Source organism: Styela clava, chromosome 2 (assembly GCF_964204865.1).
Source record: "Styela clava chromosome 2, kaStyClav1.hap1.2, whole genome shotgun sequence".
Classification (NCBI taxonomy): domain Eukaryota; kingdom Metazoa; phylum Chordata; class Ascidiacea; order Stolidobranchia; family Styelidae; genus Styela; species Styela clava.
Window position 1 is genome coordinate 11,474,424 of NC_135251.1, and position 22,978 is coordinate 11,497,401.

The following is a 22,978-nucleotide window of genomic DNA, read 5'->3' on the forward strand; positions in this document are numbered from 1 at the left end:
TGGTAAAATAAATACATTGTGATATCCGTTCAGGAGATATACTATTTAAAACATTTCAATCAATCACGAAACTCGCGATAGCGCTTTATATTTCCATTCAAATGATGTCAGTCCTAGGCTGCATAAATATCAATATCTGCAATGATCATTCTTATCATACGCTCGAAGGTGAAAAATAGAAAAAAGGTCAATCAATATGTGCCTGTGAAGATTGTTTTTAATATCATTACATGCTTCCACGAGAGTATGCAAAATATTAGTTTAGTGAAATTAGGAGAAAAATGAAAATATTATCCAAATGACGCACATCTACTTTGACAAAGCGTTATTAAAACCTATTCATTAACATAAGTTAAAAGCCATTTACATAATTTGAATTCAGCCAGGACATCGTCGTAGAATACATTAAGTCAATCCAGTTGATGGTCGCTACGCTACCCGAATGGATAAATGTAAGGAAAATATTTGGGCGGAGTAAAAAGGATACGCAAATTTGGTGTTCGATAGATGCACGGTAGTCGTTGCGCGGGACGAATGACGGAATTTATATCGACACTATCCCCGACCCACATGTCACGTTTCGTCCAGATCGACCCGAAAGTTTCCTGGGGAACCTAGAACTGTGCTCGAACTTCTACGTTGTCTCTAGCTATATTGTTATCGCCCAACGATTTCTGATTCTGCCTGTGCATACCCACATTCCGTGATCTCGGGTTAGCTTACCATCCAGTTCAAGATGAATCTAAAACACATTAATTATGCGATTCAGGTAAAAATGTAAACTTTATTTTCATGGAAATAAAAAGTGATATTAGTCCAACAATGTCGAAAACATTGATCGTGGCCAATATAATTTCCACATATTATTTCTTTCAATACTGAAATCAATTTTATGGCTGTTAAGTCAGCTTACCAACGTTGACATAATTGGCATCGTCCTTGATAACTGTATTACTCGAATACAGAACATCACTAATTAAACAAAAGTTATATTTGTGCAGTATACAAGCCGGTCGTAAACAGCAGTGATAAATGTCGAGCTTATTACTACTTTTCACTTGACTGCGATAGTATTAGTTTGAAGAAGTTGGCGATAACGTTTGAAATAGATGTTCAGCCAATTTAGGTATACAAAAAAGTTTTATGATTTTTGTCTCCAATTTTTAAGCTATGTCAAAGATAAGTGCAATTACTGATTGGCTTTAAAGTAAAGCACACAAAAACAGCTATCGCATCATGAGATAAAACTAGTATACTCTAATTATATATATTAGACGACAATTCGTTGCTAATAGATTCGGTCTAGAATGCAGGTTTAATTATAGCATAAATGTTTTGCATCCTGAGCCAATAATTTTTTTAATCACAAATGCCGCTAAATTGAAGGAGTACGTCTTTTCCTGCGATAAAGAAACTCATTATTTATGTTTTTGGGTGACATGTCGTCGACTCATTAAATGTCAATTATTTTTCAACTAAAGGTTCTGTACTTCAAGTACTTACATAGAAGCTGGCTTTGATTAGCAGTCAAATATATCAATAAAGTAATCACTTGTTGATGTGATCTATTTCTTGATGACTGTATCTCCAGCAGCAAAATTACATTCATGTACCGATGAAAAAGTTGCTTCAGAAACATGGAAGAATTTGACCATCTGGTAAGAAAGTATTCGTGCTAAAATTATGTGGCATAATATATATTTATTATTTCACATTATACATGTTAGTCTGATAAATCAAAATTGTGTATCTCAATATTCGCACGACTCTTTTAAGTTGTTTATTTCATCCACGTTTTGTCAGTTTATTAAAATAAAAATAATTAGCAAAAAAAAACAGTTGCAAAGTTATTGTGGTCAGTTTTATTTCAAAGCGGTACCTTTTTAATCATTACCAATGAAACAAATTGACTTGTTGTCAGAGAAATTAGAGAAATGATAACTTAGTACTTTTGTTCCAAAAGTTTTGTGATTCACCTGTTTCGGTTCATCGTTTATATGAATATTATTGTACTGCATTTCACTTCACATTAGCAATTTCATTTTTTCGAATATTTACCAATGAAATATTTCACATTTTATGTGTAATTCACAGCAAAGGGACAATTCACCTTCAATAACCTCTCAAAAGAAGTTGATTAGTCGGTTTATCCTAGGAATCGTCACTGTTATAATATTTGGTTTCTTGTGTGGAATGGCCGGCTATTTTTATAGCGAAAAACAAGATGACGACGTCATAGGTGAAATTACTTTACATGACATTGTTGTTTTTCTATATTTGTATAAAACCACTTCCTTTGTGATGTCTATACGAACCTAAATATACATATTTTATATAGATATTTGATTAGTGTACAAGAATTGGTCCTGACAAAGTGGCGCGCACACACATGAGTGAAAATATCACAAGTCTGCCGACTTTTCACTTCAATATATATATAGGAATGCAAAAACTTCAACAGTTTTCAAATTTTGATTCTAACTGATTACTGTCTTATCATTACTAAAGCGTTTATTTTTATTTTATTTTTTTTTGTCTACTTTACATCAAGTTGTGTGATAGGACAAAAGCTGATGGCTAGGAGGGTATATTCACTTGGCTAACACAGACAGTCCCCAAACTCGTAACAGAACTAAATGAGGGAAAATCAAATTCAAATTATGGCCTAATTTTTACCTGGTACACACACTACGGGCAAACCTAATTTTCGTCGATGAAACCAACAAGTATCATGCAACACAAACCTGCAACACAAACCAAAATTAATGAATTCCTGGTAACGGTAAATGCACTGGCGTTGTTTGATCACCACGACATAATATCGATTATAATCTGTTTTTTGACAATATGATTTATGTTTGCCAAATATTTGTTTTAGTCGTCGAGCCTATCCCTAGTGGAGAGTATTATATCGGTATATGGAAAAATGACGTCACAGGACCCGTCAGCCAAGTAAACATGGTATGCATAGCTATGTCCAATAGGAACAATACTGTTAATAAAGCAAATTATTTTAACTCTGAATATGCGAAATATTCTATTAACCAAATGCATACTCAATAAGTAAATAGCACAATGTTTTTAAAATACATATTTTCTGTAAATTTTTATCAGGTGTCTTATTTTTTAAAATAGGGTATGTGAGAAATCAATATGACATATTTGCAATTGTACTCGAAAAATACATTGCGTTTGAAAGTTTATAGGGCCAATTTGATCAACAAGAAATAATTATTGAATGAAAAATTGATACAAAATTTTTCGTTAATACATTTTCACATTTTTGTCCAATAATTTACGTAATGGCTCTAGTGTTGTCATTTTTTCACATGACAATCTCGTGAAAACGCATTTTTAATATTTTCCCGTTCTTGAATAACCTGTTTCAACAACACTGTTTATTCAAGTTACATTTAAAATATATTTACATACATTGTCTTTGTCTAATATTCTTCAAACCAATTTTTTTTTATCTTTAGATGGGTTATGCTAAACCTGGTCAAAATGCGGGTGGTATTCATACTCGACTGTACAGTCGCGCGTTTATCATTGCAGATATGTCAAAAACTACTCGAGTAGCATTTGTCAGTGTCGATTACGGAATGACTTCACAACTCGTTAAACTACGAGTAATAGAGGAACTACGAAAAGAATTTGGTGACATGTATGATTAATGTATGAGTTAAAAATTTCTCAAACGCAAGAAATAACCTATTTACTAACCCCAATAAAGAATTTTGTGAAATATAACAGATATTTTTTTAATAATTTTCGAGATATACTGTAATGTAAGATATTGATAGTATGAATATGAAATTTTAGCAAAACGCAAGTAAATACCTATTTACTAATCTAATCCAACTAAAAATCTTGCAGTATACAATGGATTTTGATTGTTTAATTAAGAGTAATTGTACTTTTTGAAGTAAAATTTGCAAAAATATCAAAATTATAAAATTTTACACGGAAAAGTTACACGGAGAGAAACGTTGTGCTATCCGGTTCGCATACACACTCTGCTCCAGGAGGATTTTTTGGATATACTTTATTTGAAGTCACCTCAAAGGGAATGGTTTCCCAAGCAATTGAATCGTATATCGAAGGAATCGTTCGAAGTATAAAATATGGTTCGTTCACGTAAATATTTTATTTGCATCCTTTCATTAAAAGATGTTCAATGCAATTGATTGTAACGACCTATATCTATTGTAGCTCACAGCAAAATGCGGATTGGAAATATTCAGGTCATCTCGCAAGAACTTCATGATGCGAATATCAACAGAAGTCCTAGCGCATATTTGCGGAACCCAGAAAGCGAGAGAAAAAGGTTAGTAGATCGTTTTGTTTAACTTTTTTTTGCTGTGAAAAATTGCTTTAATTATTGGGTAATAAAAATTGTTGAAGCTGCTGGGGGCAATTATTTTCAGTCATTTTCATATTTTCTATCTGTCATATGGGATTCTATACACTTACACAACATTTTTCTGTTTTAATTTAACTAATAAACAATCTTTTGTGAATATGAAACGCTCATACCATCTCACTTATCCGCCTTCCTCACGCTTGAACGATATTTCCAGTAAAATTGTGAAGAAAATTTCTTCCTCTCCAACTAATATAAATAGACAAAGCAATTGCAAATTCCAGCAACTGGAGATTAAGAAGGGGATGGAATGCGGATACTTTTACTTTTGTAATGTTTTCAAGTTAATGAATCATGATTTAATGGTTCAAATATTTCAACATTTGACTGACATTTTAAAATTGTTATAGCAATATTGTTTCAATATTTCCATACTGTTATTCTCTTCGATTTTATACAATCTTGTGCAGATAACAACTACATAAACTATTTTCTTTTCCCTGGAATTGCATAATCTATTTACACAAAAAACAATTATAATAAACGTTTGTCAAATCATAGTCTAACTTAAAGACAAAACAAGATGTATATAACCTGATTAAACATCGAATATTTAGTTCAGTTCAGTACACTATACCCTAATATCCACTGTATTTTCTTTTCGGTGCAAAATATCTCGTTATACATTTACTTAGCTTTTATTTGGTTGAAGGTACAAATACAACACTGATCACGAAATGACACTTTTGCGATTTGACGCAGCAGATGCCGGACCATTAGGAATCATCACTTGGTTTCCAGTTCACCTAACAAGCATGAACAGCTCAAATCATTTGATAAATTCAGATAACAAAGGAAGGGCAGCTATATTATTTGAAAATTCTATGCGAAATGAAGGAGAAAACATGACGGGAAAGGTGCAATTTACTAACAACGGTTGTTGTTGCATTCACACGAAAAAATACGTTTTAACCAAAATTAATGAACTGCATATCATTGCCAAACGTCCGATTATTCTTGCGTTAATTTTTCATATCTCTCACGCCATTACTAAAATTTGTTTGCCTTATTATAACATAGGGTTAATTTTTCATAATCTTATGTTAATATTTTAAAATATCTTACAGTGTGACGTAGGAAAGGAAGTAGTTTGATATTCTACGCTTTCATAAGTGCTCTCATCTTTCCTGAAGTTTTCTCAGCTGTACAAATACAATGGCTATGTGATTTAAATACAAATCAGTATCATCAAATATGCATTTTTTGGCCAACGTATAATTGCTATTACAACGCAAACTTCGTTTTAATGCGTCGTCAAAGACTGTAGTTGGATCTATTATACACGAGTAATATAAATTCTCCTTTATAGTATTCTTGTATTGCTTATTTTGTCGCTTATCTCTGAAATAAAGTGATACACATAAAACACATTTATTTTAGGAATCATTCTCGGCCGCATTTGCTCAATCTCATCTAGGTGATGTATCGCCAAATACAGCAGGACCTCGATGCACTGATACAGGTGAGAAAATATAACAATAATGTTAAAAGAACGTTTAGAGCTGAGATGAACTAATTGAACAATATTAATTTTAGAAAATAGATAATAGTCGAAAGCAGGGTTTCCCAAACTTTGTGTTCATCGGTATACCCTTCGGACTATTTCGTGATTCGCTCGCATATCCCAAAATTTTCTCATTTGTTAAGTTTGCCAAACTTCACTCGCTCTGATGCACAACTTATTTTCTGTAGCCAGGCAATCCATTACATTCCCCTTACTTTGCCCAAAAACTTTAATAACGATTATTTTACTTTGATACCACAAAGATAAGTTAATAGTATTATTCAAAGACCACAAAGATGTAATCCAAGCTCAAAACAAACACTGCATTCGAATACGCAATATATCGACTGAATAATACTTGCCTATGAGGTGGTAGACCCTGTCCCATTGAAAATTATTAACAGCAGGTGATAAAAAATATTTTAAGACAGTTATCTTAGAAGTTATGGAAAGAATAACCTTATACTTGTGATGTAATGCACCCTTGAAAAGTTGAAATGTACTTCTGGGGTCACATGTACCCCAGTTTGAGAACCTCTGATCTAAATATACAAGATACAATTTAAATCCTAATTCTATTAGGATTGGAATGCGATTTTTACAACTCTACTTGTCCGTACACAATCAGCATCCGGCCACCATTAGTACCAAAATTTGAAATTCAACGCGCACAACTTTGCGTCGCTTCTGGACCCGGCAACGACATGTTTGAATCTACAGATATAATCGGAAGAAAACAATATGAGTTTGCTAGCAGTATGTTCCACAGGTAAAATAAATTTAATTTCAGTTAAAAAAGGTATGCTACTTTTACATCTTCAGCAATTAGTACAAGAAGTAATAAAATCTTACACAGGAAATTCATAAATTTATTTTATGTGTAACTTAACAGTCATGGATAAATTGCAAAAAATGATGTCTTATTAGTTGAATATAATTCGTGATTGTACCACAACGTTTTTGCCATAAGAAACACTGTTTTTTTTTTTTAATATGTTCCTACGTATTCCAAAATACCAAAAAAATTGAAAAAATGTGTACCTGAACGACAATAATTATAACAAATATAAGCAACTTTTCTATTTCCTCAAATATTTGAGGCCTTTGTTTACTAAATGATGCGCACTCGGTTCGGCTTGGGTGTTCGAGCTCTGAATTACCGTTCCACATCAATTTTGACTCGAATCTTTTGATCGACTACTAAATTGTTCGAGTGTCGACTCGTTAGAATATGCGATTTTAGTTTAGATTGATACTATGTATATATAAGACTTATAAAAATTTGAACTACATCAAATATTTCAATTGTTCGGATTAAAACGGTCAAAAAAACAAATTTTTACTAACAAATATGTATACTTTTTTACGCTCTCAGTCCGCAACGAGAACCGGTACATGGACCAGTCTCGTTTGCTCATCAGTATGTTAACATGTCGCATGAAGTAGTCGATCTTGGGGAAGGCAAAACAGCAACGACTTGCAAGCCTGCATTAGGATACAGGTGTGTTGTTTTCATAGTCAAAAGCCAGTATTAGCGTTCCGTACCGTAAGTAGGTCGTCTCTGTATTCTTGCGCCTTTAGACAAGGATACTTTTTAGGAGGAGCGCCATGTTAAGTTTCATTTACGACACTCAAAATTATATAACAGTTTGATGAAAATATTGATTATATTTTTAGTTTTGCTTCGGGATGTACGGATGGCACCGGAGCGTTTGATTTTCACCAGGGAACGACAGAAGGCACAGAATTTTGGGAAGTCGTCAGAGCAATTCTCATTCCAATTGCCTGTAGTGGGGAATTGCCCGATGATGCATACGCGGCTTGTCAGGCACCAAAGCCGGTTTTATTTCCAACTGGATGTAAAAATACATTAAATATTTGAGTCTATTTGTCACTCACTACTAAAATTGCAATCCGCGGCTTTTTTACGCGCGTTTGAAAGATGCTGATTTAAAAATGCTAAATTTTGTTTGGTCGTTTATAAATTGACTTTATGAAGACAAATACACACCGATGAAGTATTGACAAAATCCGTACTTGATTTACAAAACATTTGTTTCAATTAATCATTGTCATGTTATATGCTTTAATAAATTTCTTTCATCGTCTAGATATGGATAAACCGTATCAATGGCATCCAACCATAGTTGATGTACAATTGCTCCGGATTGGACAACTATTGATAGCCGCTGTTCCTGGAGAATTCTCAACAATGGGAGGCAGAAGACTGATTGATTCAATAAAAGCAAAGGCAATTAGCATGGGAATGCCGGAGAACACAAGGGTGATTTTGAATTTATTCATTCTCATTGATGGTCATTATTCAATTGAATACATATTGAAGCCCAATTTATTCTGGTCTAACAAATAATCACAATTTTATGAAAGTGGCGAAAACGTATCATATGTTCGATCGCAAATATCATAGAAATCATAGAACTTTTGAATTTTTCAAAATATATTGTCCAACTAATAAAATTATAGCATCCTTACTTGAATCCTTGTTTTTTGAGTCTACTATCTCTGCTTTTGCATTTAAACTACTTTATATAACATTCATTATTTCTATACCTATTCGTACAATTGCGTACAATGTTTAATGGTATTTTTTGTTCATTTTCGAGACAAAATATAGAAACAGAATGATAATTTCATTGCGAGTTTAAAAAAAACTTTTATAAGCGTTCTCCGAGAGATAGAGCATGTGGTCGGCTCAAATTTTGGCAAATCTCTAGCTCTATCTTGCGGAGAACGCTTATAAAAGTTATTTTTAAAACTCGCAATGAAATTATCATTCTGTCTCCTCATTTTGTCTCGACAATCGAACAAAAAATACCAGTAAATGCCGTTTTTTCGAAATTTGTAACTGTTTCTGATACACATTAAAATTATATATATTTCATTCTTGAAAGTGTTAAAGTATTATGTTATTCAAGGTTGTTATTGCCGGACTATCGAATGTCTATACTCACTATATGGTGACATACGAAGAATATCAAGCACAAAGATATGAAGGGGCGTCAACTTTATTTGGCCCTTACACTCACATGGCTTACATGCAACGTTATACAAATATGGTCGAAAGCATGCTCAGAGGAGAAGAAAGTAACTTTCAGCTTTTATTTATTATTTATGAAACTAATTTATAGCAATCATGCTCAAAGTACTTTTAAAATCCCAGTAAATAAACATTGATCCTACAAAAATTGGGGGTCATATGAAGATCATCTCCCATCCTACTTGGGGGTCTTTAATTGGACGAGTCTTCATATTATTCAAAAATGGTAATACTGGTGAAAGAGAATTTACATTTTTTAATAAATATATATAGAAGTGGGGAGTCTTTACTTGGACACTTTGGGTGATCTTCATATGACTTTTAGACATTTTAATCGGCTAGTAATCTCATTCATTGTTAATATATATATTTATGTATGGTATTCTATGGTTACTAGTTGAACCTGGACCGTCACCGACATTACCCAACGATGCCGTAGAACTGTTGGGTGCACCGAATCCAGATTATATTCCCGACGGTGTGAATTTTGGTGATGTTATTACTGATGCCAATGAAACTTATGCTCCCGGTGACACAGTTAGTCTGACATTCTACGGAGCAAACCCCAGACATAATGTGAAGGTAAGATATTTTATATATACGTGTATTTATATAAATGCAAGAACAGTTTGAAATAAAATATTGAGGCATTCGGGCTCTATACAGTCAAGGTTTTTTAAATTTAAGTTTTCCTTCACCGTATAGCCTGGCGGATTGAAGATTCCTTTATCTAATGCGTGCACGTTTTGAAATCCTAGAGAAATATTTGTGTTTAATTACCAAAGAAAACTTCCAATTTTTGCAGAATTCAAAAGACTTTTTCAAGTTCTTTCTGCTTTAAGTCAAAATAACAATCAGATTGGATAAGATTTTTCAAAACCTCAAAATACAAAGATCACAATTAATTTTTTTTTCATTTCAGCTGGGTGGTACTTACCTTGAAGTTCAAATGTATCAAGATCCCGATACGTCATGGGTGACAATCTTTAGAGATTCCGATTGGGAAACCAAATTTATTTGGAAAGATGTAAGTAGTGTCCGAGACTCAACAAAAGAAGAAAATGTCATAACAACAGCTATTGATATGATAGCTGAAGCCACAGGATTATACTTTGATTTAAACAAAGCCAGAGAGCTGTACGAACTAGGTGAATTAAGTGTTCCTTCATACGATGCAGATGTGAATCGATATCACAGGTAAAATTTTCAATTACATGTCTCATAAAATACGACCTGAAAGACCTGATTCAAATTTACCTATTTTACGGATTTTCCCCCAAATATGCGTTTGGTGTTACGGTTGAAAGCGTGTATAAAAGCTGTAAAATTTGATAAAATAATCATGGATACTTTGTCAAATTGAGGTTTGCTTTTAAGCTTTATTAACTCAATTGAAATGAGTGTAATATAATAAAAATAATTCATTATATTACTCACACAAGCTGGTCGTTTCACGCAGATGAATAAGCAAATAGTCAATATCAGATCAACAATATTTGTTACACTCTTATTTGAACATGAAATTGGTTTTCATACATTCTCTTTATTATTTTAAAGCATCCAAGAAGCAATGATTGCAAAAGGAGTTTTAAAGAAATATGATCCAGTAAAAGCAGATCCTGGAACTACGGAGAGTCACGTAACAATAGAGTGGGATGTGCCTAAATCTCAGTCTACTGGCATTTATCGTATCTTATACCACGGGGATTACTTATTTGAGGACAAAGTTACTCCATTCACTGGGAGCTCTAGAGAATTTCAAATTCTCAGATACTACTAGACTCCTCGATGGGAGTAATTAAGCAGTCATCAAAAACAAACTAACGTGATCTGTAAAATAAGCATATGATAATGAAATGTAATAAAAAGGAATAAGATCATAAAATTGCATCGCAAATGTGTATGTTACATCTATAATTTGCATATAAGAATGAGCGATCAAAAAATTTGAGACATTCGAATGTATTAGCAGATGCCTGACTACTTTAAATAAATGACAGATGAATTTTCAGTGTTTTTAAAAATTGTCTGTGGTGATGGGAATGGCTTTATAAGCCAGACTACAACATTGTCCTTCAATATAAGTAATTTCTCAATTTTTGAGCACGTGACGACTAGGGCTGGGCATTTCGAATCGAATATTCGAATCGAATCGAATAGTAAATTATTCGAATCGGTTCAGAGCTAAATTTCGAATCGCCGCCACCTTGTTTTTATCTTTCCGCTAATGGTCGAGGTGAATTCCCCAATTTTTTTTTTATTTGAGTCATATTTTTTCAACGGAATTCTAACATATGACTATTTTCTGTAGTGAGTTATTGATAAAACGTGTTTGTTATTCTGTGTGAACGCTCAGTAATCTATCTGAGTGAATCATTCTATGTCTTCAGTAATTCATTTGTTGAGAGGACCAATTACTATATATAATAAAGTCGCTTACAATTATATATTTTCAAGTATTCGAGATTCGATTCGATTCGAAAAAATTATTCGATTCGATTCTGAAATCACAAGGTATTCGAAAATGCCCAGCCCTAGTGACGACATGCATTCCATTTATAACTGTGGAGACGAGAAAAACTTACACTCGAATTCTCGAGTAGTTTGACGCCGTTAACTTCAAATTATAGTAATTTACAGATTTGTTGAAATCGTCATTTGCCTAAAATAAACCAAATCTAAAAGTGTTAGATAAGGAAGTGCTTATCAAAATACCTAGTCAGAAAGTATAACATTTGCTGTCACAAACAAAATAAAACCACCCACAATATTTTGCGCAAATGAAAGTTTCATATGAATGTGTGCTGGAAAACAAAGCGTAGTGAGAGTCTTTCGAATGCATCATGATGTATTGTAAGCAGCGGGCGAAAAAGGAATAAAGACAGCCTAGTCTGTGACGTTTTTTGGTACTCCCGTTGTATGTGTACCAGGTTAGGGTTAGGCCATAATTTTATTCCGATTTCCCGTTATTTTAGTTCAGTTACGAGTTCGGCGACTGTTTGTGTTAGCCGAGTGAATATACTCCCTGCCCATAGGCTTCCCTATCTTTACACAACTTAATGTAAGGTAATGCAAACAAAATTAGTTACCTCCATTTTGATACACATACTTATGGAGCGCCTTTTTTCAGTGAAAAAGTTAAAAGCATAACAGAAGTGAAGTAAATCGAAAATCTTAAATAACTGTTTACTTATATCATCGCATATATTAAACTGAACTACTGTAATATAAGATTGGATTAAAGACAGGCCACCATTCTTTCCCAAGACCTTTTATAATTCAATTATAAATCTGAGAGAATATTCATTAACCCCACTCTTCGTGGTTTTTGGTTGATAATTTATGCTAATCAAAAATAAATAGGTTTGGAGAAAAAAATCTTGCTATCATTATTGATTTTGTTTAAGCTCCAGGGACTAGCAGAATGAATATTATTTTTTTTACATTTATCTTGATATTCTTGACTCTTTCAACAGAAGTAAAGGCTGACAGTAAGTATTTGAGATACAAAATGTTTATATGTATATATATATATAAATATAGCCATGATTTGAAATATGAATGCCGTTTACGTTAAATGTTTAGATATCTGAAACAAATTGTGAACATATTATTGAAAGTTCGTCCGAAATACTTCTTTTCGGGCATTTCTTTCTGTATTTTAATTTATTTATCTCAATCACTCAGTGGGTTAGTTGATAACCAACTCGCAGTCACAACAGCTGAGTTTTTCAAACAAGTTCAAGTTGCTTTTAGTATTTCAAGTCATTTTATGTCTACTGGTATATATAGAAGGCAATACATTGCAGTAGGGCTTCGCAATGGGTTCCAGGTAGACCCACAGGGGTCCACAGCACGATAACAGGAGGTCCGCTGATAAAGTGCTAATTATATTGAAAAAGTACATTTCAAAGTTGTTGCACTTTTCATATGTTGTTGGATAAACTTCTGAAATAAATATTTAGAATTCACAGCGACAATAGGTGACTGAGAAGCCCTGTTTTATAGCCATGCTACATTGAATTCTTTATAAATGTATTGTGTTTAGAAGGCAATATGGTACCCAACGGCACTTGCAAATACCACGTTAGCTATAACAACGCGATAACGTTCAGTAAAGCAAACGCAACATGCAAAAGTATGGGTGGATCATTGGCAATGATGAAAACAACAGCAATACAGGATTTCGTTGAAAGTCAAATAATATATCGATATCGTAATTGGGGTGGAACTGTGGATTTTTGGATTGGAGCTTATAAGGAAAATAAAAAGTGGATCTGGATGGACGGATCATCTATATCGGACATGGACATGAGGTTTGCGTGGAGTGCAGTTAAGACGTCATCTGGGTATTTGTTTATGAGCTCTTATGAAACTACAAGAAATAATATGAGGTGGATTAATAATGGAGGAACAAAGCTACGTGATTATATTTGTGAAATATCAGGTATACCTAATAGAATCAAAAACAATCTTATCATATTTTGATCAATTAAAGCAAAAATGCGGTAAATTGCGGTAAAAATAGATACGTCGCACAATAGGCATAGGTTTTGGGTTAATGAAACTCACGATTTTTAGAATATACTGTGTATTAGGGGCTACAACAAGCACAATTTACTGATAGTAATATTAAAATTATAAATCGGTGAAATACCGATACATACCTACAACAACAGTAGGCGACACCTGAGCATGAGTTTAGTAAAACTAATAATTGAAGCCTCATATGAATAATAGCGATGCTAAACATTCTGATTTTCCTTGACACTATTTTCCCTGTCTTTATATCTTTACTGTTTCACAAGTCATTCGGCTTGTGGAACCTGGATGGAACTGAAATGCTGTATTTGCTAAAAAAAATAATACTTCACAATTGGAAAATAATATATATATACAACAGCAATGATGTTGATTCTAAAGACATTACTTCTCAAGTTATTTCCTCTACGTTGCTTATCAACTGTTTCACGTTAACACGATTAACTTTTCAATTTTTGTAGTTTTCGATCGATGTTCAACCAATGTATGTGACAATGGCGGAACTTGCAATCAGATTGGCTGTCAATCAAACTGTATGTGTACTCCAGGTTACTTTGGAGAATTTTGCACCAGCGGCAAGTGTGATTACGTATATTACCAATTACTCATTTTTATAGTGCTAAGAGTGACAAAGTAGAAATTAATAATATCATTTACATACCACCGAAGTTTTTTTTTCCTTCAAATGCAAGCATAATCTAAACAATTTTTCAACTATAATGTGTCTCGAAAAGTTCAAGAACTGCGAATTCTGTAATACTGACAGCAATTTTCAGAAAAGTAACAACTTGGCATATTTTTAATATTAAATATGCCATATAGCGAGATAGTAATGAAAAAGTGAAATAGGGAGATGATGATGCGTCGATACGAATTCATTTTGGATATTAAAAATAACAAGTCAAAAAATTCAACATAATACAAAATAAAGTATTGAAAAATATTTAAAAACATGAATCTGAATTGTTTTTCAACAAAACAGAATCAATATCGATTTTACCAACGGAAACAAATTATACAATATTCGTTGGACAAAGTGTCTCAGTTGATTTAACGATTTTGAGCTATGACGGACCAGTAAAGATTAAAGTTTTTAAAAATGATGATTTTGCAACATCAGTTGCGACAAAATCCAACATAACAGGAACTGTTAGTTTTACATTTGGTCCATTTGGACCAGGAAGAGAAAAATTAACTTACAACTTTCATGCGAAACCTGAATCGAGTTCTCATGCTTATTACAAAACTACTTCGGTTACCATTTTACTCAAAGGTGAGTTGTTATTACAATCTATTTATATAAGTTGCTGTTTTTTTAAGTCAATTAGTTTTGCGTCATATTCATAAGCCTGTTATGATAAAACAAATAAATCCCACGCCACAAGTTTATTATAAAAGCATATATACCTGATAGAAATATTACCTTCATTATAAGTATAGATGACATACTCCTCAAAACATCTCAATTTTTAATTTATAATCGCGAATTTATTCACTACTATAATTATACCTATTCAATTAAAGAGTCCAGCTGCACACTAACACAAATGTATTTCTGTAACGTTTCGTCCGACCAGAGTCAGACTTCCTCAGACAAGCAGTTTACAACAATGGCAAGAAATAAATTTGCTAAATGAATTTGAAATATCAAATCAAGTATGACGTAACAATGCATAAACATTTAATTTGCATTTAGCCGTAGAAGTAATGATGGGAAGATTAGAACCACAAATATCAGTGGAGCTCATTTTAGATGTAATTGAAAAAAAAAAAAATTTTATTATTGCATTTACGAAAATGATGGGTAACTAAATGTAATTGAAATTATGGGCACTTAAAGAACCACGAGGAAGTAAACCAACATTTAAACATAAATCAAGGCTTAGTCTGGTGAGGACCAATTTCAAAATTAAAAAAGGTTTAAAGTTATTGCTGAATTTTGATCTTAAATAGCGTTAAAATATAATATTAATTCATAATAATAAATGAATAAATTAACCATCTAGCATATTTCGAGTAGGACAAAAAATAAAAATAAAAAAAATATCGCAAGCACATAACTCCAAGGTTTCGAATTATAATTAAAATTAAACTTGGGACACTTGAAAATAATAGTAAAATAAAACGCCAATCAAGGGGCGAGTAATAATATAAACTTAAGAAAAAGAGTGATTGTTAAATTTAAATATTATATGACGTTGAAATGAAAATTATTATTAAATAATAATTCTTAGATGAGTCTACAGTCTATTTCTCCCGTGAATTGAGTCCTTGTGGTTCCAATGTTCCGAATTTGTTGATGTAGTATGCTTCTACTGTTTGGCGATAGCCCTGGTCTCTGAATAGTTTTTTTATTCCAGTTACTGAAAAGTCACTTATTGAATGTCCCAGTTTGTTGAAGTGTTCTCCCACTACTAAATCATATTTCCTTTTCGTAATACTTCTCAGATGTTCTGTTATACGATATTTTAACGACCTTCCGGTCTCGCCGATATACTGCATCCCACATTTCTTACAGTATATTAGATAAATAACATTTTTTGATTTACAACTTATTCTTTCGTTAATGTTTATATGGACTCCCGTCACGTTCCCGGTACTTATTTTTGTTTCTTCGGAATATTTACAGGTGGTGCATGCTTTTCTATTACATTTATAAAAACCAGATTGTACTTTCTGTGATATTACTGGCTGTAGTTTAGCTCTAACCAGTCTATCGCGTAATGTAGGGCACTTTCTATATGCAATTTTCGGAGGTTGAGGGAAAATCTCTTTTAGTCGTGCATTGTTGTCAAGAATATATTGGTAGTCCGAAAATTTTTTTTCTTAAGTGCGGTTGGTTTGGGTGGTAGTTGGTAATAAATGGCAATAGTTGCTGACCTTGTTTTGTACTTCTCGGTGTTAAAAGGTAATCTCTGTTCATTTCTTTTACCAATTTTATTGTTTTGTCAATAGAAGTCTCTTCGTAATTTCGTTGCATGAGATAGCGTTTCATAATTCCTGCATGCTTGTCAAAAAATTCGACATTTGAGCACGATCTTCTTATTCTTATGAAGAGTCCCTTTGGAATGTTTGCAGTAATATGTTTGGGGTGGCATGAGGAGGGTAAAAGATATTGGTGAGAGTCCGTGTCTTTAATGTAAATTTCCGTTTCCAATTTGTTGTCCATGATATGGACTTTTACGTCTAAAAGTGTAATGTTTTCCGTTGAGTATTCGAATGTGAACTTGATAGAATGGTGTGTTGAATTCGCATGGTTTATAAAAGATATAAGCTCGGTTTCGCCGTGTGTCCAGATCAGAAAAACAGTCATCGATGTATCTATAGTAGTATTGTGGCCTAATCTTGGCTGTTTCTAGAATCTCAGACTCTAAGTCTGCCATAAATATGTTTGCATATTTGGGAGCCATCTTAGTTCCCATCGCTGTCCCATTGATTTGGAGATAATGCTTTCCGTCAAATACAAAATTATTATTATCAAGAACCATATTAACTGCTTCTTTAATATATGGAATTTCCCGTTTTTCTGTGGTATATTTACTGAGATACTTCTCCACCGCTAAGATGCCATCTTTATGTGGAATATTTGTATACAAGGAAGTCACGTCCATAGTTACTAAATAAGATCCTGGCGGAATATTGTCAATTTTTTTCAGAATATCCAGAAAATCCATACTGTCTCTGACATATGATGGTATTACCTCTTTGCACAGGAGGTTAGTTAATTTGTAATCTATGAAAGCTGATAATTTTTCCGTTGCAGCTCCGTTTGTTGATATGATTGAGAATAGAGAAAAGATAGGAAGTTAGTCTCGCGCAACCCAACTCAAATAATTATAACTGTTCTAGTATTTTTTATATTATTTGTATATAGTGTATTCTTTATATTAAATCGACGGCTGAGATCTATGACAGTATTTCAAGGTGATTTGAAATTCAGATTTTTATTGCTAATCTCTTATTTAGGAAAATTACAACTCATTAACTGGAACGTATCAAACAATGAAGATTTGCTATCATGTACGTTTGAAGGGTATCCTGCTCCCAAAGTATATTGGGAATATCGATACAACTCAAAATTGAGAAATATAAATGAGAATATCGTCGGTTCCATATTTCAAACTTCCAATTTTATCAATTCTACTAATAACCTTGTTCAGACGACAGGAATCTTACGCATAAGTTTGGTTAAATTTCTTGAAACAACTGAAGTGCACTGTTTTGCCCAAAATGACTATGAAACGTCAGCAGTTCATGAATTTCTGATAAATAACGGTAAGTCATCCATTTTATCATGATATAACTCGCAACAAATCGTTTGTTAATACATTTTTCCTTGCAGCTGCGATACAACATTCATACATACCCTTTTCATTTTTTAAGGCTTTACGTATTCAAATGTGTGGATGAAATAATATTATCATTTATGTGACGATATTGCAACATTTGAAAAATTTTCGAACTATCGCAATCATTCATAGAAATGCAATCGCTGCTTTAAAGTACAACATTAATTGCTGTTCTTTCATTTATAGATGTAGTTTTTAAAAATAACATGATTTATCGAATATTCTGGAAACAAAAAGACAGGCGAACCTACTACAAGGCAAAGGAATTATGTCATTCTTCTGGTGGGAACTTAGTGACGATTTCAAATGATCATACTCAAAATGCAATATCAAAAAAGTTACAAAACATTGGCGTTGATGTGGACGGTTAGCTACACTTTTTTGTGAATAAAATATAAAATACTACAGCTCGAATGATTCATATAACAAAATAAATATATGCAATTATCATACGTGCTTATTTGTCGTCGAGTAGTATTTAGACACCAGAAATGTTATTTACATATCTTTCAGCTTTAAATATTGACTGATACAAACAATTTATATCGACAGTTCATAAACATATCAACATATTTGTAGAATTCACTGTGCATCTAATTTTGCTTTTTTGAAAATGAAATAAATATCTATGAACTCAGTAACAAATACTGCACTGTGATTATAGTACGAGTTAGGTTTGAATAAAGGTTTGCCTTCTAATTTTGTTGATATGTTGTTCAGTTTACATCGGCGCAACCAGGAAAATTCAAGAACGAAAAATCGAATGGAAATGGCAGAATGGATTTGCATTCTACGATGAAACAAAAAATGGAAAGTAAGAACATTTTTGCATTGTAAAATATAATATTTGTGGAATGCTTTTATAGTTATGTTGAACTATCAAAATATATTGACGTGGTCTGCAGCAAAATACTGTAGTGAATAAACAGTAGGTTATCGAATTTTGTGCAGATGGAATGAGCGCAACAATCGATCAAGCAATGGACAATATATTGGCTGGAAGGATGGCGAACCAAATAATATAATGTTTGACTGTGCTAGTATGTCCTACTGGGACCTATGGTACTGGAATGTTGTTCAATGCAATAGAACACTTGGATTCATATGTGAAAATTTTGGTAAACTGTACTATTTACTATTATGTATACTATCACTGTTTGAACTAATAGCATGTATATGGATGAATTACATACTTATATGCAGTCGTATGTGTAATTAGTGTTATAACGTGTTAATGAAACCCAAAACTGATAATAAAGCATGCAATCAGATTGTTTCAACATATATTATATGTAATTGTACTTTTCGTAGCATCGTCGACATTGCCGAGTTTGAAGATTGAAGAGTGTGGCACGGCAATCAAAATAACCTTTTATTCCTCGTTGGAAGCACTGAATGTAACACATAGGTGATTTTTTATTGTGTTATGACTAAAGGATATGACTAAAATTCTAAAATTTAATATACATTTAACAATAAATTTTACAAATTTATGAAGATGACAATAAGAGCAAGTAATTGAAGACAACAGCGATAAAACTTTTAAATGATGCTATTCTGTAGATTTTTATTATAATCGTTTTATTTGTTCTAACAGGATTGAAGTATCTCAAAAAAATTCTAGTCAGTTACTGGCATCACATGAAACCGTAGCAGTACGTCAGATGAATTCAATTTTCTTCAACAATTTACAGTATTCAACGATGTACATGATAAAGGTGAGTTTCATATTTACACTTGGAAGCTCATTTACGTACCAATAAGACTTACTAACAGAAATAAATGAAATATAAATAAATAGTATCAAAAGTAAATTTAAAACTAAATGATAACAAATATATTTATGGAAATAGAGCGGGTATGGTGTTAGTTTGATTCTTCGAATTCCCAAGTTTACAAATTAAACGTACTGAAATTTATAGAGGTTAACGTACTACTTAACAGAGACGGTATATTGTAAAAATAATATAAACTTGATATCGCTTTCTATTCCTATGAATGCGTTAAATCAAATCGAGACCCGAATCTATCCTAATAAATGATATTATTATACTACTTTGATTGATACTTCATACACTCAAATATCAATCTTGATAGTAACCTATAAATATATTATTTTTGTAGCTCATCTTATGCCCTGCTGAATGTGTGCTTCCACCAGCTACTCATAAGTATGTGATAACTTCAAGTGCTGAATCATCAAAGCATTGCGATATTGGTAAGTAAATGCCAATAAAGATCGGTTAAAATCGGAACATTTTTGGAAATCGTAATAATATTCACTATTATTTAAATACAGTCATAAAGACATTCATCCAATGATATTTTACTTTTAGTCTTTGTGGATGGATCAAACACGGAAAGCAAGGTTAACTTGTCACTTATACTCCCATCTTCGATTCTTGGAACAGCAGTCGTTTTGCTTTTTTTCGCCAGTTTCATTCTCTGTATAAAATTAAGGTTTGTTTCTGATAATGTTTAATTTGATTTTAGTTTTACTATATGGATTAATTTTCACGAAGTCGACCTGTGGGTGGTTGCTACATTCTTGTTGTTGTTGCGAACAAATAGCTTTTTCTTGCAACGAATGGAGTAATCGATTACAAATATTGGATATCGAAAGTTGGTTGAAGACGCTAGAACGCCATTGATCTATTCTCATAAAATGACCTCTGGGTTCTAAGAGACGCGATATTCAACTCAAAACGTTGGTGTTTTATTTTAATTCGTTGGATTACTTTTATCCACCTCCGTCACGCTTGACTATAGATTTTCTCAGCAAATTTGTCGCTGAGTCATTACGAAACTAATACTATCTTCGTGTCCATATATTTGAGAATTGCTTTCTTGTTCCAGATCGCGTGATGACACCAAGGATTCCATTCGACATGATGCTAGTACAGATGAAGTTACTGTTCCTTACCAAACCACGTACATGAAGCATAAAAGCCAGAAGGTTATTAACGGTTACGAAAACACTAATTTGACACCAAATACACCAGAAAGGTTAAAAGCAAGTGAAAATGTGATTGATACAGCAAATGCCCCAAACAAATGTAACAATTTTAACATTGAAGCTGAATATGTACAAGTTGAATCATACGAAACTCCTATGAAATTGAACAAAATTCAGAACAACTGCGTATATGAGGATATTTAAAATACCTCTGGTGCCAAGATGGATACAAATACCAAGTTTTACATCTGATGTAAATTGCAATTAGTTTAACCAACTTTGAAGGCAAACGTCCTATATGAATGGCATTATTATGAAACTGAAAAGTGAGTTTCTAGACTTGTCTTACTCTACTAAGACAATATACATTCTCGTAATATCCTATTTTAATTTTGAGGCAGTGTATATATATATTATGCTATAGCGCCTTTATATGATACTCCACTTATTCCGTAATGAGGCTTTTGCTTTGGATGTTTTACATGTCTTCTGTTTAAATGTCTTTTGTTTAATGAGTAACTACAGGTGCCGTGGAGTTATAAGTTTATAACAATAATGGTTAACGTGATATTGCTATTTAATGGTGCATTCTTTCATCTGTTGTTATATTTTGAATTTCAATTTTATACGTACTATAGCAATGCACCAATGCAACCAAATGTAAGTATATGAGCCTGAAAATCATGTTGTGAACAAGTCCCAACAACTGAAGTATATAGTTGTGCTCGTAAAAGAGTTTTGTATAGCAACCATGCAAACATTCGAAAATACTTAGATTTACCCTAGGTAGATTATAACTAGATTATAAAGAATATTGCTATATGCCACTTGAAAACTTTTGCTTTATAAAACAGGGAGAGAAAAAGTATCTGTTATTAATCATCCACACTATTCTACCACTAAGCGGTGAAAGATTCATTGAGTCATTCGTCACCTCTATCTAAAACACTTGAACACATCATTGGTACTTCGCGTACCATCGACATCTAGCAGCTCTTTCAATGGAACTGCACGTCACAACAAACATGTTTTTGTATTAAATAAAAAGTCAGTTTGAACAAGAAATAAGTGAAAAAATCGGCACAGGTTTAACTCGGTCTTAATCTCAGCCTTGTTTTATTATTTCAAAATGCGTTTGAAATGCAATAAATATACGACATGTTTCATACGAAAATTTTCATTGTTAACAAGTTTAAATAAAACGCAACGAAGAAGGTATAGGTTCACTGTATGTGGATTATATGATTCCTTATTTTATTCTACTTCAAACCGTAATGATAGCATAACAAAAAACTTCCTGTACGTGGTGTCAATGATACAAATCATACTGAGATTGTATATATATTCGAGGATGTGGGAAGTATGAAATATTATATGACATCCTGATTTTCTGTTCATAAGTTCCCAGGGTGGCAGAAATAGCGCCATTAAATTGCCGCAGTGCAGTAGATAGAAACATGACGTTGTTAGTTTAAAAATAGTGAGAATATTTATAGCGTTCGCGCAGTGGTCCCCAACCGGCCGATAATTCCCAACTCGTGGGGACTTGGTGAGTTGCTGGTGGATAATGAACGAGTTGTAAAAATTAAAAACAGTAAACATAATGAATAGTTACAAAATGAGGATCATAATAACACTAAGCAAAGAAAGATGGCCATTCAACTTCTGCTCGATTTCTACACCCCATTAAAGAACTGATTACCAAATTATATCAGTCTTTATTTGTAGGGGAAAGAACCACTGAGGTAAATGGGATGTGTATAATTCAGAAAGAAAGGACTGAGAACCACTGTGTTAGGGAATAATGATAGATTCGATAATAAATATATCCGAATTAAATTAGATTAGTCGATGCTAACACAAGTGTTCTGTTTTAGGTTTGCAGCAATTTTTCAGTATTTTGTTTGAATAACATTATCCTCCATGTCGAAAATGGACTCACCGTGTCCTAATACAAATGCACGCTCAAATCCGAAATAAAATTTGGTATTGTCAAAAACATCAGGCTAATGTATATTGTCAGAACTTAAAACTTGCACAAACATCGCGTCTGGAAAACCTAGCTGGGGGTAGAGTTACTCCTGCACCAAATTACAATTGGTTGCAAGTGAATTATTTACTGGGCTCCTTACCATTGCGTAGAAAT

At 32.8% G+C, this 22,978-nt stretch overlaps 2 protein-coding genes across 2 annotated transcripts; both read left to right on the forward strand.

Annotated features, from left to right (window-relative positions):
- Window positions 1-1,072: 1,072 nt before the first annotated feature.
- Window positions 1,073-11,053, forward strand: LOC120336268 (putative neutral ceramidase C). The gene is made up of 17 exons (XM_039403913.2): window positions 1,073-1,126; window positions 1,482-1,658; window positions 2,095-2,239; window positions 2,879-2,961; window positions 3,480-3,664; window positions 3,973-4,127; window positions 4,213-4,327; window positions 5,076-5,280; window positions 5,804-5,885; window positions 6,510-6,696; window positions 7,303-7,428; window positions 7,605-7,786; window positions 8,039-8,211; window positions 8,864-9,032; window positions 9,383-9,567; window positions 9,908-10,182; window positions 10,543-11,053. Exons 2-17 carry the CDS (start codon window positions 1,638-1,640, stop codon window positions 10,763-10,765), a joined length of 2,511 nt encoding a protein of 836 aa, XP_039259847.2. The 5' UTR covers window positions 1,073-1,126; window positions 1,482-1,637; the 3' UTR covers window positions 10,766-11,053.
- A 519-nt stretch (window positions 11,054-11,572) lies between these two features.
- Window positions 11,573-22,117, forward strand: LOC120336009 (uncharacterized). The gene is made up of 13 exons (XM_078109832.1): window positions 11,573-12,476; window positions 13,034-13,432; window positions 13,989-14,102; window positions 14,510-14,800; window positions 17,494-17,802; window positions 18,063-18,242; window positions 18,597-18,690; window positions 18,828-18,994; window positions 19,188-19,284; window positions 19,474-19,594; window positions 20,001-20,094; window positions 20,213-20,336; window positions 20,733-22,117. The coding sequence occupies exons 1-13, from the start codon at window positions 12,410-12,412 to the stop codon at window positions 21,034-21,036; spliced, it is 2,361 nt and encodes a 786-aa protein (XP_077965958.1). The 5' UTR covers window positions 11,573-12,409; the 3' UTR covers window positions 21,037-22,117.
- Window positions 22,118-22,978: the final 861 nt, after the last annotated feature.